Here is a 14998-nt window from a genome sequence, read left to right as displayed (position 1 = left end):
GGAATTTTACTCATAGATGCAAGGGGGGCATGGAGGGAAGGACCAACTATTAGAGGGGGTGTGGTAATAAAATGTTTAAGAACCTGCTGGCCTAGATGCTTTGCCTAGCCTAAGTCAGATCTTAATGTTTTTATTCTTTCTACATGGTCATAATCTTTACATATTCCCTGCCTTTATCATGCCACATTCTCCCGTGCTTAGCTCCCATGCTTCTAACCCTCATACCATTGCCAATCTTAATTCCAGTTTTGATAACAAATTAAACCTCATGGTAAGTTCAAAGTGCTTTTTATGAATGGTCAATTGAAGTTAGTGGAGGAGGTGGCTTCCTGTCCCACCAGTTCTAGACGAAGGTCCCGGTCAAGTGAAGTGCTAGTGGAGGAGTTGGCTTCCTGTCCCACCAGTTCTAGATGAAGGTCCCTGTTCCATTCTCCTACTCTGGGAGAAGACATACCAGGGGTTTGCCCATGGGTTGCTGCCCCCTCAGTTGAGCCCGTTGCAAAATCCCAGGTTTTCGACATACAACCTTTAGAAAGTGGCTAAGAGAAGTGTAAGTGAAGAAGAAGAAGATAGAAGACTTCAGGGAACTGGATGATACAGAAGTCAGTGTTATTATTCTCACTCATGGGGTCGCTTCCAAGTGTCCCAAGGAGCCCCTTGTTGTTGCCGTTTGGACCTAAGAGGATCTCTCCTCTTCAATGTTTGGTTTCCTTCTCGCTTTATAAGAGGAGCTCTTCCTAGCCTCAGTCTGTTTGGAAAAATTGGGATTGTACAGGGGCAGTCCAGTGGATCGTCAGAATAGGAGAGAGGGCAACTTTCCATTTCATAGATAACGCCCCTGTTGTCTCATCTCTCTTCACATTGTTGGTCTACTCAATAGGCTCAAATAATTATTTGGCTTTTTCAAGGGAAGTGTCCATCTCCTCCTGAAGAAAGACATAGAAGTAGAGTACATCACAGCACACTGCATTTACAATCTTCTATGTGTAGCACCCAAATTGTCAGGAGGCTAGAAACTAGTTCTGGAAGTAAGTGCCCATGGGATTCTCCAGTTATGTTCTATCCCAAGCACCCTATGTCAGAGGCCAATCGACTGAAGCACCACACCAAGTGCCTGTCACCCGAGCCTCCGTCTTATCTCGAGCATCCAGCACCCGTTCCCGAGAGCCAGGTGCCAGCTCCCATGAACCCTGTACTGGCTCTAGTGTGCCCAGCACCTGCTCCCTTGCACCCAGCAACAGCTTTTGATCTACTGGTGCCATTGACTAGGATCCCGGTACCGTCATCCATCATGCTCTCTAGAGCACCAAGAGCACTCAGATCCAGAAGATACCTCTTTTGAATCTTCATAAGTCTCTTTTAGCTGCGATACAGGAGACTCTTTTTGGGGAGGATTCTCAACTCTCAGATTTTCAGACAACTTTGACACTGTCGCCAATCAAGACTTTTGTTAGGTCCGGTTGACTGCATACAAGAATACTCCAATTCTACTTGAAAGCCAACAGAGACAGGAAACTCAACCAGCTTCAGTCATCTTTCCCTTCAGTGGTAGCTGTCTGAAGCGAGATGTTTGTAGAGAGTAACTTCGTCCTCTGAGCCCCACATAGACTTTTATTCAGATGTCTCAGATATAGGAGAACCCTTTGGGACATGGGGAAATTTACCGGATGTGGTTCTAACGAATGGAAATTTTGTTAATATCAAGGATTTAGAATTCATTCATTTAGGCCTTTACTACTGCTTGACCATTGTTTGAAAAGACGGTGATAGTTCATATGGACAACACCACCGGAAGGATAGGGGCTAGAGGCCTCGTTCCTTTTCCTTCTGCCAGGCAACAAGGAGCTTCCCCCTCAGGATACGAGGTGAGCAGTAAAAAAGTAGGTCCTTCCCATCGAGTGGACCCTGGACTGCAGGATTTGTGATGACATTGGAGACAGAAGAGCAACCAACCTGAACCTAAAGAAATAATATTCTTCTTTTATTTGGCTTTCCAGCTCCAGACCCCCTGGAATGGGTGACAGATGCCAGGCTCAAAGACCAGTCTAAACACGGTGAGAGAAGGGCTAAACAAGTTCGTGTCACACCTGATTGTCTCAGTCACCTTGGTAGCTCCATTCTTTCCCATGAAGGAATGGTCCCCAGACCTTCTTTATGTCTCTTGGTAGAATTTCCAAAGCTGCTTTCCCAAAGACAAGTTTCTCAGGCAGCCATACTTCAGGAGAGACTACAAGGGGTTGTCAATTCTTGCTCTGACAGACCCCGGACTGTCAAGAAACTCATCAGAGCAGAAAGTTTTTTTCAAGAGCAATGACAGCAGCTCTTGCAAGGGCCAGTTTTCTGTTGTTGGTGTATAACACATAATGTCTCATCGCCTGAAATATTTGTGAATCAATAGTGGACTTTCTTGTCTGTCTGGAGACCTCCAGATGTCCTTGTCAATCATTAAAGGGTAACGAACGGTGCTTACCTCACTTTTCAAGCATAGAGATAGGGACCTGTCATCAAACCAAGATCTTAATGTCCTCATCAAGTTGTTTAACACTTTAAGCTGTAGTAGTCTGATCTGTTTTTCATGGAAAGTGGCTCTTGAGCCCTCCTTTCAAACCCCATCTGTTCACTTTCCTGAAAGAACCTTCCTCGAAAGACTCTCTTCTTCGTAGCTTAGTGACTGCCAAGCGGCGTAAGTGAACTATAAGGTACTGACAAAAGTTAGGCTTCTCTCAAGGGGACATATGGTATTTTGACTTGGAGTTCCTAGCCAGTAGTAAGGATCCATCCACATACTGGCCTCACTCCTTCCATATTAAGAGGGTAATGGAAATCCTGGGCCCTGAGGAAGGGGAATGGGTTCTTTGCCCAGTCAAAACCTTACAGTATTAGCTACAAGGTACCAGGTGCCATGTTAATCAGAGGACCTTTTAGTAATCTTTGGTGTTCTATCAAGAATCTTTCCAGGGTTGTGGTCAATTCATTTTTATCAATTCAAATAAATTCCAATTCAGTGAAAATTGTGAATTTATCAAATCCAGTTTAATTCCAAATTATTTTCAAAAATATATAAATGTTTAATTCCAATTCAATTAAAATCCATGAGGGTTGTGATTCCAATTCAATTACAATTCATTATGTGATCAATGTTTCATATGAGGGGTGAAACTTAAATTTTACTGAACTTGGGTAAGCTACTCAGATCTGTATTAAGTATCAACAATGTACAGGAAAATTAAAGGTGTTTTATCATTCACTTCACTGTATTTAGTAAATTTACAAAAACTGATGATACAACTTTGTAAATTTGTAATAAACATAAACCTCACATTTTTAATTAACAAAAAACTGGCTTCTCAAAATTTTGCTTTCTGAAAAATGTTACCCCATATTATAGCCATATCTTATCAACTTGGGTACTCCCAACTGTATCAACAGAAAAAACAAAACTAATCATTCTCATATCTGCAGTAAAAAATGCTACGAAATCTCATTATACACCTTTGTAATAAATATAAAATTCATATTTTTTAAAAACAAAAAGTTGGCATCTTGTAATAATAATATTCAATATTTGTTTAAGCAAAAACTTGCCATGTAAAAATTTTGCCAATTTATCACCCAAATTACATTTTTGGGGCCTGAAAAGCTTGCCAGCAACAGAAAATAGTCCACAGGAGGTGACATAGCAGGAAAGGCTAGGTATTTTTCTGCTTGGTCTTCCAGTAGCCAAGGGATTCACAGTCTTTTTGTATATATGGTTGACTGAGATAGAGTGAAACCTCAGTTTCTGTTTCTGATGGTTTGTTGTTTGTGTAGAAGACTGGTTTACCATGGCAAAGAATTTGTTCATTTTCATTGGTAGTGGTTTGACAGTAGAAGCATCCATTTTTACATGGTAGATGTAAAACATGAAGCAGCCACACTGCACCATAACTATTACCGGCACCTTATGGCACCGATAACCACAACTTGGCTCGTTATGGTGCCATAAATCGCCAATTTTACCAGCGCCATAAAATTTAATGCCATTAACCGAGTCTGCCGTTAACTGGAGGCTTCTTGCATATTTATTCTTACAAAGTTTCATTATTACAGTCAAACCTCAGATTTTGTGTGATTTGGTTTTCATAGTCTTTTTCTGATTAACTTTTTACTTGTGTTTCGTACATGTCCATGGATTTCATTCACCCTTATCAGGCTCCCAAACAAAGCATCCGATGTTTTTTCGTGACCCATTCTGCTTTTGTGTTTGTTGTTTTCTGTGCATTTTTATACAAGTGCTACTGCTAAATAAGTCATCATGGGGGCAAAGAAAGTTCCAAGTGTCAGCCTTTTGGTAAAAAGGCAAGAAACATAATAGACTTTAAGAAAGAACTCTTAGCAAAGTGTTGGAGGATGTTCCCTGGCAATCTCAGTAAGAAAATGCCTACAGAAGCTGTTGTTAGTGAATTTAAGGCCAGTAGAGGCTGCTTTGAAAAACTCAGAAAGCGAACGGGATACATAATGTGCCTACTTCAGTGATTAAGGACATGTTTGAAAAGTGGAGTGAGGTAAAAAATGTTGTGGAAAATTATCATCCCAAAGAAGATGTAATCTATGTCTCCAGCATTTTTAATGACTGCTGTGTTTCACTTTAGGCAAATTTTAAAGAGATGCCAGAAACAAAGGTCCCTGGACAGTTTTGTTGTGCAATAGGGGTCCAGTGACTCAAAAGCTTGTCCTAGTGTCAGTACAAAAATGAAGAGGGGAAGTAACCCCAGCTGGGTCCTTGATACCTGAATTCCTTCTCTCCATCTTCCATATGCTAACAGGTGTTTTCCATAAAGGTAAGAGAGATGTAATATGTTTATTCATCCATTTCATTAGACATTTATATTTATTTCTCATTTGTTTCTGTATGTTAATCTGTGTTTATTCTTTATAAAATGTATTTTTTGTTAATATTTGTGGGTGTCTGGAATGCACTAATTGAATTTACATTATTCCTTATGGGAATTATTGTTTTGGATTTTGTACATTTCAGACTTCGTGAGACATTCTGGAACAGATTACGTACAAAAACCAAGGTTCCACTGTATAAAGTTTTATATATAAATACCAAGTAATTATTGGATATAATTGCAAAATCATTAGTGAAGCCACTGGTTGTTTTCATTACCAAGTGACCCATGTAGTTGGGCGGGACCTGTCACTTGCAATGCAATGAAAGCTCTGGCACTATACTTTGAATCTAGGGTTTGCCACACTAGTGAAATCAATAGCTAAGTAATTACTTGGTAAGTACAGTCAAACCCCCATATTTGCGGAACATATACAGTGTCCCACTATATTCGCGGGGGATGCGTACCAGACCCCCTCATGAATAGTTAGAACCTGCAAATAGTTGGAACCCCTATAAAAATGCTTAAAACCTCCTATTTTGTTAATTAAAACTAAATAAAAACCACTAAAAATTTGTATACCTGGTTTTTTTAATAGTTTTATCACAAAAAGTGCATTTTATGATGAAATTGATAAAAAACAGGAATTTGGGGATATTTCTCATAGAAAAATACCGTGAATAGGCGAATTTTCCGCGAATAATGCAGGGAAATGTTCCAAAGAGAAATCTGCAAATGCGTGAGTCCACGAATCCGGAGAACGCAAATAAAGGGGGTCCACTGTACCCCATTATTCGCAGGAAATTCACCTATTCGCGGTATTTTTCTGAGAAATATCTACAAATTCTTATTTTTTTATCAATTTCATCATAAAATGCACTTTTTGTGATAAAACTATTAAAAATACCAGATATAAACATTATTCTTGAGTTTTAACTAACAAAATAGGCAGTTTTAAGCAATTTTATAGGGTTTTCAATTATGTATTTATGGATTCTAGCTATTCAGGGGAGGGGGAGGGGCAGGTCTGGTACCTATCCCCCGCAAATACGGGGAACACTGTAAATATAAAACTTTATTTTATTATAAAAATATCATGTTTTTATACATGTAAATTTTATAGCTTCTTTGCAATGTGTATTACACATTATGTATTATAATATACAGACATTTTTCCTCTGATTTTTTTATTGTACAATTTGCCAAAAGAGAGAGTATCCTTTATTACCGTACTGTATGTTTTTGGAGATTAGCAAATACTGATCATTGATATGAGAATTACTTTTCAATATGAAATATCGATCAGTCATTGAGTTCTGTGAAGTGCTTGTGTTGTAAGTCATAACTCAATTTTCTTTCAGCTTTTAAATCTCTTCCGACATCTTCTAAATCTCATCACATAGTGGGATATAGCAACTGAATGTTTTACATTTTCAGGTACATTTCCAGCTTTGCTTCATTTTGGAAAACTTTTTTTTTTTTTTTTTTTCAGGACCAGATACAACAGGTGACAGCAAAAAATACTGAGCTTCAGACACTTATTTCAGATTACAACAAACAGATGTCAAAACCAACAACTGAAAACTTGCCTAATGGCAATGCCAGTGATGAAACAGCCTCAGAAGGTGAGCTTAATTAAGACCTGTTTCCTTTAATGCTTTAAAGGGAACAGAAATTGAATTTACTTTGGTTATGAGGTATTAACATTTATCTCCTGAAAATGTCATATGCAGAAGATTTTTAAAATGGTTTTGTATAAGGAAGATTACACTACAGGCAGTTTCCAGTTATCGGCAGACTCGGTTAATGTGATTTATGGCGCCACAACGCACCAAGTTCCTGATATTGGCACCATGAGGACCTCACTAATAACCAGGGACTGCCTGTATACGAATTTTTACTAAAAACTTTTGATCATAATGTCTCATCTTGATTCTCCTTCAAATACGTACAGAAACTTAATTGAGGTCATAATAAGAGTAGTCAGACCTAATATTAAAGAATCTTTGAATTGTGAAGTCTTCCTGTCTACAGTTTCTTCATGTAATTTGCTTGTTTCATTGTATAATTTTGTCGGTAGTTATCCCATGCCACGATCTTAATTTGGAAAGGATGACCAGGCACACAAGTTCTGTATGTGGTTGCACATTGCAGATGTTTGTTTTTGAGTAGGAAATTAAAGAAAACATTTACGTTGATATAAGTAAACAAGCAGAATGACATCTAGTCTTGTACTTACCTACTCTTGAAGATAGCTTATATCTCCATGTCAATAAGCAAGGAGATATAAACTATCTTCAAGTTGATAAGTATCCAAATAATAAATTTTATTTTGCAAATTTATACAGATATTCTGAAAAAGCAGCAAGCCTTGCAAAAGCCTTGTACAGTGGTACCTTGTTTGTCGAACATTTCTTATGTCGAATATTCCATTTTTCAAATGATATTTTCGAGAAAATTTTGTTTAGTTTTTCAAACAAATACCCGTACTTAGAATTAACAGATTATCTTGTTTATACTAGTATTCAACAGTCTATTAAATCCTACAAGAAAAACTGTATGAGCATGTTTTGTCCATTACAATATATATAGTTTAATGATAACAATATTCAACAAAATAAATAAAAGAATAAAGCATTTCAATATAAAATTTAGCTTGAAAAGATGTACAAAATCATACGTCACAGCGGTGACGTCACACGCAGCTGACTTGAGACTGAACGAGGGAGTGTTGATATTGAGGAGAGAAGGAGAAGAGGGAGGTAAAATATTACTGTATGTATGTAGTAAACATGGAATTTCACAATAAATTTAATATCATGAAAAAATATGAAAACAATCAGATGTACGTAATACAGTAACAGTAAAGATATATATAAAAAAAGTCTTAATTGAGCCAGTGTTTGGTGCACTGAGTGAGATGGTATAGTTTAATGAAATCCATATTAAACAAAATATTAATTAAAAGAATAAAGCTTTTCGCAATAAAATTTAGTATAAACAATGAACAAAATCATATGTCATTGCAGTGATGCACAGCTAACTTGAGATAGAGGGAGGGAGCGTTTATATTTCTGAGGAATAATGAATGAATGATTTTAAGTTATCAGACATTGTGGTATTGTTGAGGAGATAAGAAGAGTAAAATCTTTGCTATATATACATAAAAGCATTACCAATTCACATGGAAAAATAAAACGTTATTTCACAATAAATTTAACAATGATAAAACAAGAAGAGAATCAAACGCAATAAAGTAATGAGACAAAAGAGAGGAGAGGAGAGGGAAGGGATGGTGGTGGGTTGGGGGGGGGTCTATTTCCCACTGACACCAGCTGGGATGGTGATTATTTGCCCGTTTCTTTCACTTACACTCTATTTGCCAAAATCACTTCTTTTTATGGTAAAATACCTATCGAGCAACAATTGCTTTTTATGATTTTTATCATCATTTTAAAAGTAACTCGGCTCCATAATAAACACACTGAGCTGCATTCAGCTTTTGTGTGCCTTCAATTGTTTGTTTAAACGACTTCCTTGTGAAAAGTTATTTAATATCTTTCCTTTTCTTACTTGCATTCTTTACTTATTTGTTTGCAAAATCCTTGTGTTTATTTTAAATTCTGCTGTTTGCCAATACTAAGTTGACATATTGTGTCATAATTAATCTCTTGCACTTAACCCTCTTACGCCGACTGGACGTATTTTACGTCGACATTTTTTGTCTCCCGTGTGCTGACTGGACGTATTTTACGTCGACTTACAAAAGTTTTTTTTTAAATTCGCGGAAAAATACTTATAGGCCTACCAGCCTAAAACTTTTGAATCACGCGCCTTGGGGGATGCTGGGAGTTCACGGATCAAGGTGTTGTTTTGTTTACAATCGTTACGCAGGCGCGCAAGCGCGAATTTCTTTCTTGCCGCACTAAAAAGTATCTGTGACACATCTCGGAAATTATTTCGTCACTTTGACATAATTTTTGTACCATTGTAAATTAGCCGTTACATGAAGTATTATATATGAAAATGTGCGCATTTTTATGTAGAATACAACAATAAAATACTCATGATTGTAGCTTTTATCAGTTTTGAGATATTTTCATATAAATAACGATAATTACCAAAATTTCAACATTCGGTCAACTTTGACTCTACCGAAATGGTCGAAAAACGCAATTGTAAGCTAAAACTCTTATATTTTAGTAATATTCAATCATTTACCTTAATTTTGCAACTAATTGGAAGTCTCTAGCACAATATTTCGATTTATGGTGAATTTATGAAAAAAATAACATTTTCTTTACATCCGCGTGGTAACTCTTCCGAAAAAATCATACGTGCGATTGTGGTAATGTTTGCACCATTTTAAATTAGCCGTTACATAAAGTTTTATATATGAAAATGTGCGCAATTTCATGCAGAATACAACAATAAATAATTGAAGGTTGTAGCTTTTCTAATTTTTGAAATATTTGCATATAAATCACGATAAATAGAAAAAAAACCACGTTCGGTCAACTTTGACTCTACCGAAATGGTTGAAAAACGCAATTGTAAGCTAAAACTCTTACAGTCTAGTAATATTCAGTCATTTATCTTCATCTTGAAACAAATTCGAAGTCTCTAGCAAAATATTTAGATTTATGGTGAATTTAAAAAAAAATCTTTCCTTCCCTCCGCGCGCGGATTCTCCGAAATGCGTTTCGGCATTTCATAGAGTTTTATATATGAAAATGTGCGCAATTTCATGTAGAATAAAACGAAAAATATTTGAAGGTTGTAGCTTTTCTTATTTCCGAAATAATTGCATATAAAAAATATATATATGAAAAAATTCGACATTCGGTCAACTTTAACTCGTCAGATATGGTTGAAAACTGCAATTGTAAGCTAATACTCTTACGGTATAGTAATATTCAATCATTTGTCTTCATTTTGAAAGAAATTGGAAGTCTCTAGGACAATATTTAGATTTCTGGTGAATTTTTGAAAAAAATATTTGTTTACGTCCGCGCGTTACGAATTCATGCATTATTTTGTGATAATATTTTCTCTGTGTTGCTTTTATCATTTTACAATGTGTTATATACCAAAATGATCGCAATTTAGTGTAAATTACAACGAAAAAAAAGTAACTTGTTACCTTTAAACGTTTTGCGCACAGCGCGATTTGAATACAATTATATATGAAATTTTGTTTTTTCGCTATCATATATCGCATTATTTATATATGATAATGATAATTTTTTTCATTTTTGATGGTTGCATACTAAACTTCAGGCAATGACAAAAAAAAGGAGCCAAAAATGAACTCTTAATCTTGAAAACTAAGCGTGCTGTGATTTTTTGAAAAAAATATTTTTTCCGCTTCCGCGCTCACTCTGAAACACCTCCGGCACACGGGAGACAATTTTTTTTTTACCGCTTCGGCGTAAGAGGGTTAAGATTCAAGTGTAAACCATATCATTGAATCCTTTGACTAGCCTTGTAAAATGTGAATAAAATTGATTTTGTTATCAGCCTTTGCCTACTGCAACCACTTCAGTTTCCTCAAGGGGTTGCTGTCTCTCCTCCCTGCATCCCAGCCAGCCACACACCATTTTCCCTAAACAGTTCATAAATCGTACAAGGAGACAAATTTTTTTGAAAATTTTACTTCATATAACGTACTGTTTTATTACTTAACACTCTTAATTTAACTTTTGAACACATTAATAATAGTCACTGCAAAAAAAACTTGGTACTATCAAGATATCTGAAAAATATTAGGACTCTTTGGAGAGAAACAAAAAAAATTCTTAAATAAAATATAAAGGTTGAAATAAAACATGCAATTCTACTCAATACTCTTTATTCAGTATTTCATATCTTCCCTATGCTTTTCAATATTTAGACATATCTCCCTTATGGTTTAAAACATAATCAATTCCTCTCTTCATTGAATTAGACAGTTCCTTAAAAAAATTATCATCCAGCTCATTATGTCCAACATTTTCTATGGCAGCAATCAGTTTCAGGACAAATGACGTATCCAAAGAGCCTAGCTTTCTCTTTATAAAGCTCCAAACATTTTCTATCGTATTAAAATCAAGGGAATTCCCTGGCCAATCCAGAAGCTCAATTCCATTGTCCTCAAATAACTTTTTTGCCTTCTTCCCCCTATGGCACAGTGCCTCATCATGCATAAAAACACGCATGTGGAGATTTTACTTGAAGGGCAACAAGTGGTCTTTCAACACGTCTACATACCAATCCCCATTCATTGTTGTACTTTTCGGTAAAAAATACAATGCCTCACTCCCTCCCTTTCTGCTAAAACTTCCCCACACCATGAAGTAGCAGCATGCTTCACAGTCTTCACTGTATACTTTGAGTCAAATCAACTTGACCCTCTAGGTCTCCTTACCTTTCTGGCGCTCCTGGTTACATAGAAACACTATTCATCGCTAAATATCACTGTAGACCAGTCTTCCTCGGTCGAACCTTTGTACTTCTTGCAAAAATTCAGCCGCTTCTTCTTCATTGCCTTGGTAAGCAAAGGTTTCTTAGCTGTGGTGCCACGGGAAACCAAGATCCTTCCTAAGACAATGTTATATGGTGCTTTTTGACACCTCTCCCAACACTTCAGGGTTCCATTATATTTCAATTCTTTACTGGTAATACTTGGATTTACCGTTACAATACTGTTTAACAAGCTATCGGTTTTCTTGGATGTTTTCTGTGGACGTTCAGACCCCTTCTTCCTTTGCACTACCACCTTGAGTTCCCTCCCCTCACCTCTGCTACACCAATGGAGACCATATTTTTAGGGACTCCGAACTCCTTTACTATGGGTCTCATTGACTTGACTTGCCCTCTTTATACGTAGTCACAATTTATGTCCTCTTGACAAAGGAAAGTGATTTACCCAGCATACTTGCTGGTCGGGCACACAGGTGCGCTCAATATTCAGGTACAAAATTACAGTAATCAGGTGCTTAATAGAGGGTCAAGACAACCCCTTTCCCCCAGGATCATGGGTGACAGAGAGGATTTCAGTAGGCGGGAAAACTCTGCTGCCTCAATCTGCAATGTCTGACTTGTGATATTAATGTTTTACCCGGTTTGAAGTGGGCAGGAAACATGAATATTCTCAGGGCCACTATTCAGTTCTTAAGTTTGATTGCATCTTAAGATTTTTTGTGGCAACGGTAGAACAAAAATTGAAAAGGGGGACTTTTTGGGTGGTGTCTTATTTATACAAACAATCAGTATCTGCAAAGTAAGATAAAAGCCATAGTTATACTATTATAAACTGCAGGACAGTAGAAGCTTTAGCATAATTTGTAGAGTTAAAAGCAATGTAAATTGATAAAGAAACAGGTTATTGCTTGATCGGGAGGCAAAAACCCTCAAATCAGTTTTTCTATTTCTCACCAATATATCCGGAAGTACTATATACTGTGGGCCATTACATATATTGGTGAGCTACTGTATTTATTTAGGAAATTTATGATATGCTTTTCTTTCATTTCTGGCTTTATTTTGAGGCACTGGAAAGAATATTGAGAAGTCTTATATATATATATATATATATATATAATGAACAAAAAAGAAAATTATCAATTACATTTAGAAAAGAGATCAGTTACATTTAGAAAAGAGAATACGTACATACATGTTTATTGATGCCAAATTGATTTTCACAATTTATTTGATATAATAAAATTATGATGTCCAGGTTATAAATCTTTTTCAAATGTTTTCATTTTGTCTAAAATTTAATTAAAAGTGGAAATATTCATTTCTATTTTTTTTGTTCATTAATTTTGATCATTCTTTATCTTTTTCCTAATCAGCCCACAAAGAACTGATTTTGAAAGTAGCAAACCTCACAACATATGTGAATGAGTTAGAAGCAGAAAGAAATCAGCTAAAGACACACTTAGAAGAAGAGAGAAGTAAGAAAGCTGCACCAAAGCCTGAAGGAGAGAGGTCTGACCCTGCATCACCAGGTACGTTATAGTGTCATTTTGCACAGGATCATAATTTCAATTTATTTCTTCCATGCCATTGTACAGCTGTAGTTATTTCAAGCAGGAATTATAAATTCTGATTATTCTTATCAATGACATTTTTTATCTCATGATCATCTTGGAAATCCATTGCTTCCTTGGGACTGTACTGCATTATTTATTACTATCAAATTCAGTAGGTTTGTGAACTTGATGTAGGGACATTTGGCCATGGAAATGGAGCATATATCCCATATGTATGAGACCCTTAGTGCCATTTACTATGCGCTAGAGTCCCACAATTATAGCATCTATATCACACTTGCTGTAAAAAGAGAATTACTCATAAGTGATGTAAAAGAGAATCTCCCAAACAATAAACCATCATGACTAATTAAAAAAAAACTCCATCCGAGTCCATCCATAAAGTAAAAAATTAAAGTCAGAGGTGGTCTATGCAGACACTAATCTTTCCTCCACCCTTGCTAATCCACACTCCAAGGATGCAGCAGGCAAATAAATTATATTTCTGTTATATTTACATTAGGTTACTTTGTTTAAACAAAATAGAAAGGTAAACCAAACTCCATCCAAATCTGCTCATAAACAATAAAGCTCCAAGTCAGAGTTGCCCTGCTCTCCTCTCTCCCACACCCTCCCAGCCTGTATTCTTATATGCATATTATACTAGCTTTAGAATATTATATGTGAAAGTAATAGTACACCAGAACCTTGATAAGTTTTCATTGAATAACGAATATCTTGTTCACCTGTAGAGGATGAATTTTTTTACTTGTAGGCCTAATAAAGGAAATTAATTTTCAATTATATACGTATATACAGTAGAGCAAAATTATTTAATATTGAAAAACGCATCTATAGTATGATTGTAGTTACTATTATATTTCTTGATGTAAATGTGATTAAATATGAAAATTATAAATGATTCTTAAATGAAAGCAGTTTATCTACAAGATGAATACACAAGTGACAATTTAAAATTGAATGGCTACCTCGGCATTCTTCAGTTCCTGACTAACCTTTAAGCATAAATTTGTGTTTTCCATTTCTTTGTTCAACCCCACAGGCAGTAGTCCCATCAGTGCACCTCAGTTGCTGCACTGTATGGTTTACTAATGGGTATTTGCGGTATCCCTTTGGCCCTAAGCAGCGCTTAGTTTATAGATTTTTACATTATCTTGATTCCAGTTTCTTTTCTTTGGTCTGGTTGTCCAACCCCTCTAACTGTAACTTCCTAGTGCAACATGGGTTTTCTCCCAGTCCCACATGTAGATCCTTGCACTTGATCACCTTTATTTTGTGGATTTCATAATCACTCCAGTTCCCTCTTTTTCACCACTTTACACACACACACACACACACACATATCTTCCAAAACCCATTGTGTTACTTTAACTTAAGCAATAGTATATCAGTCACTGAAACCTTGTGTAAACATGTGATGTTCTCTGTCTACTGATTAAAATAATATCAATCACATATATATATGGGATATTAAATTTACCAAAACCTGTAATTAAATCATGCATAGCACAGAAAAAAAAAAAAAAAAGAGATTAAAGCAAAGCAACTTGAGATTTTTGTACCTTTGCTTACTGAGGCTACAACTTACATTTAATCCTGAGAACATTTTCTTGTAAATTCAGTGATCTACTCCACAATATTAATTAAGTTCATTAATGGGGTATTCTTTTTTATTAAAGCTTACTATGATATAAGAATATTGTACATACTAAGAAAGAAAGGAAGAATGACAAATTTTCATTGATACCCTTAGTACTTTATGGCCAGAGATTTCAAGTGTATGACTTTCATCTTTCACATTTTGTTTTTTAATAAGATGTGTTTTGATAAACCTCCTTTCCTATAGTAATTTTTTCATTATTTCTAAACAGTTTAGTTCCAAGAGGATTAATCTCTTATCAAAGTATGGTATTGTTAACATCAGTGACTGCCAGCCACTGTGCTTACACAAAGGTTCACATGGGAAAACCTTTCTATTTATACCACTCTAATCAATAGCTTAATGCTCCCTTTATAACTGGAAGAATTTAGAATTATCATGATGGATTTGTCATAGTATTATAACAGAAAAGTTTGCCTGATGCT

General features: G+C 35.9%; 1 protein-coding gene across 1 annotated transcript in view; it reads left to right on the top strand.

Annotated features, from left to right (window-relative positions):
• LOC135195676 (golgin subfamily A member 2-like) overlaps positions 1–14998 on the top strand; it is a 212058-nt gene that overhangs the window by 185165 nt on the left and 11895 nt on the right. The window contains exons 13-14 of the mRNA XM_064222066.1: positions 6367–6499; positions 12713–12868. Of these exons, the coding sequence (XP_064078136.1) occupies positions 6367–6499; positions 12713–12868 (289 nt within the window). The remainder of the gene's footprint in view (positions 1–6366; positions 6500–12712; positions 12869–14998) is intronic.

The sequence above is a fragment of the Macrobrachium nipponense genome, chromosome 16, assembly GCF_015104395.2.
Source record: "Macrobrachium nipponense isolate FS-2020 chromosome 16, ASM1510439v2, whole genome shotgun sequence".
Classification (NCBI taxonomy): Eukaryota; Metazoa; Arthropoda; class Malacostraca; order Decapoda; family Palaemonidae; genus Macrobrachium; species Macrobrachium nipponense.
Note: the sequence above shows the minus strand (reverse complement) of the source record. Positions and strands in the feature narration are given on the sequence as shown.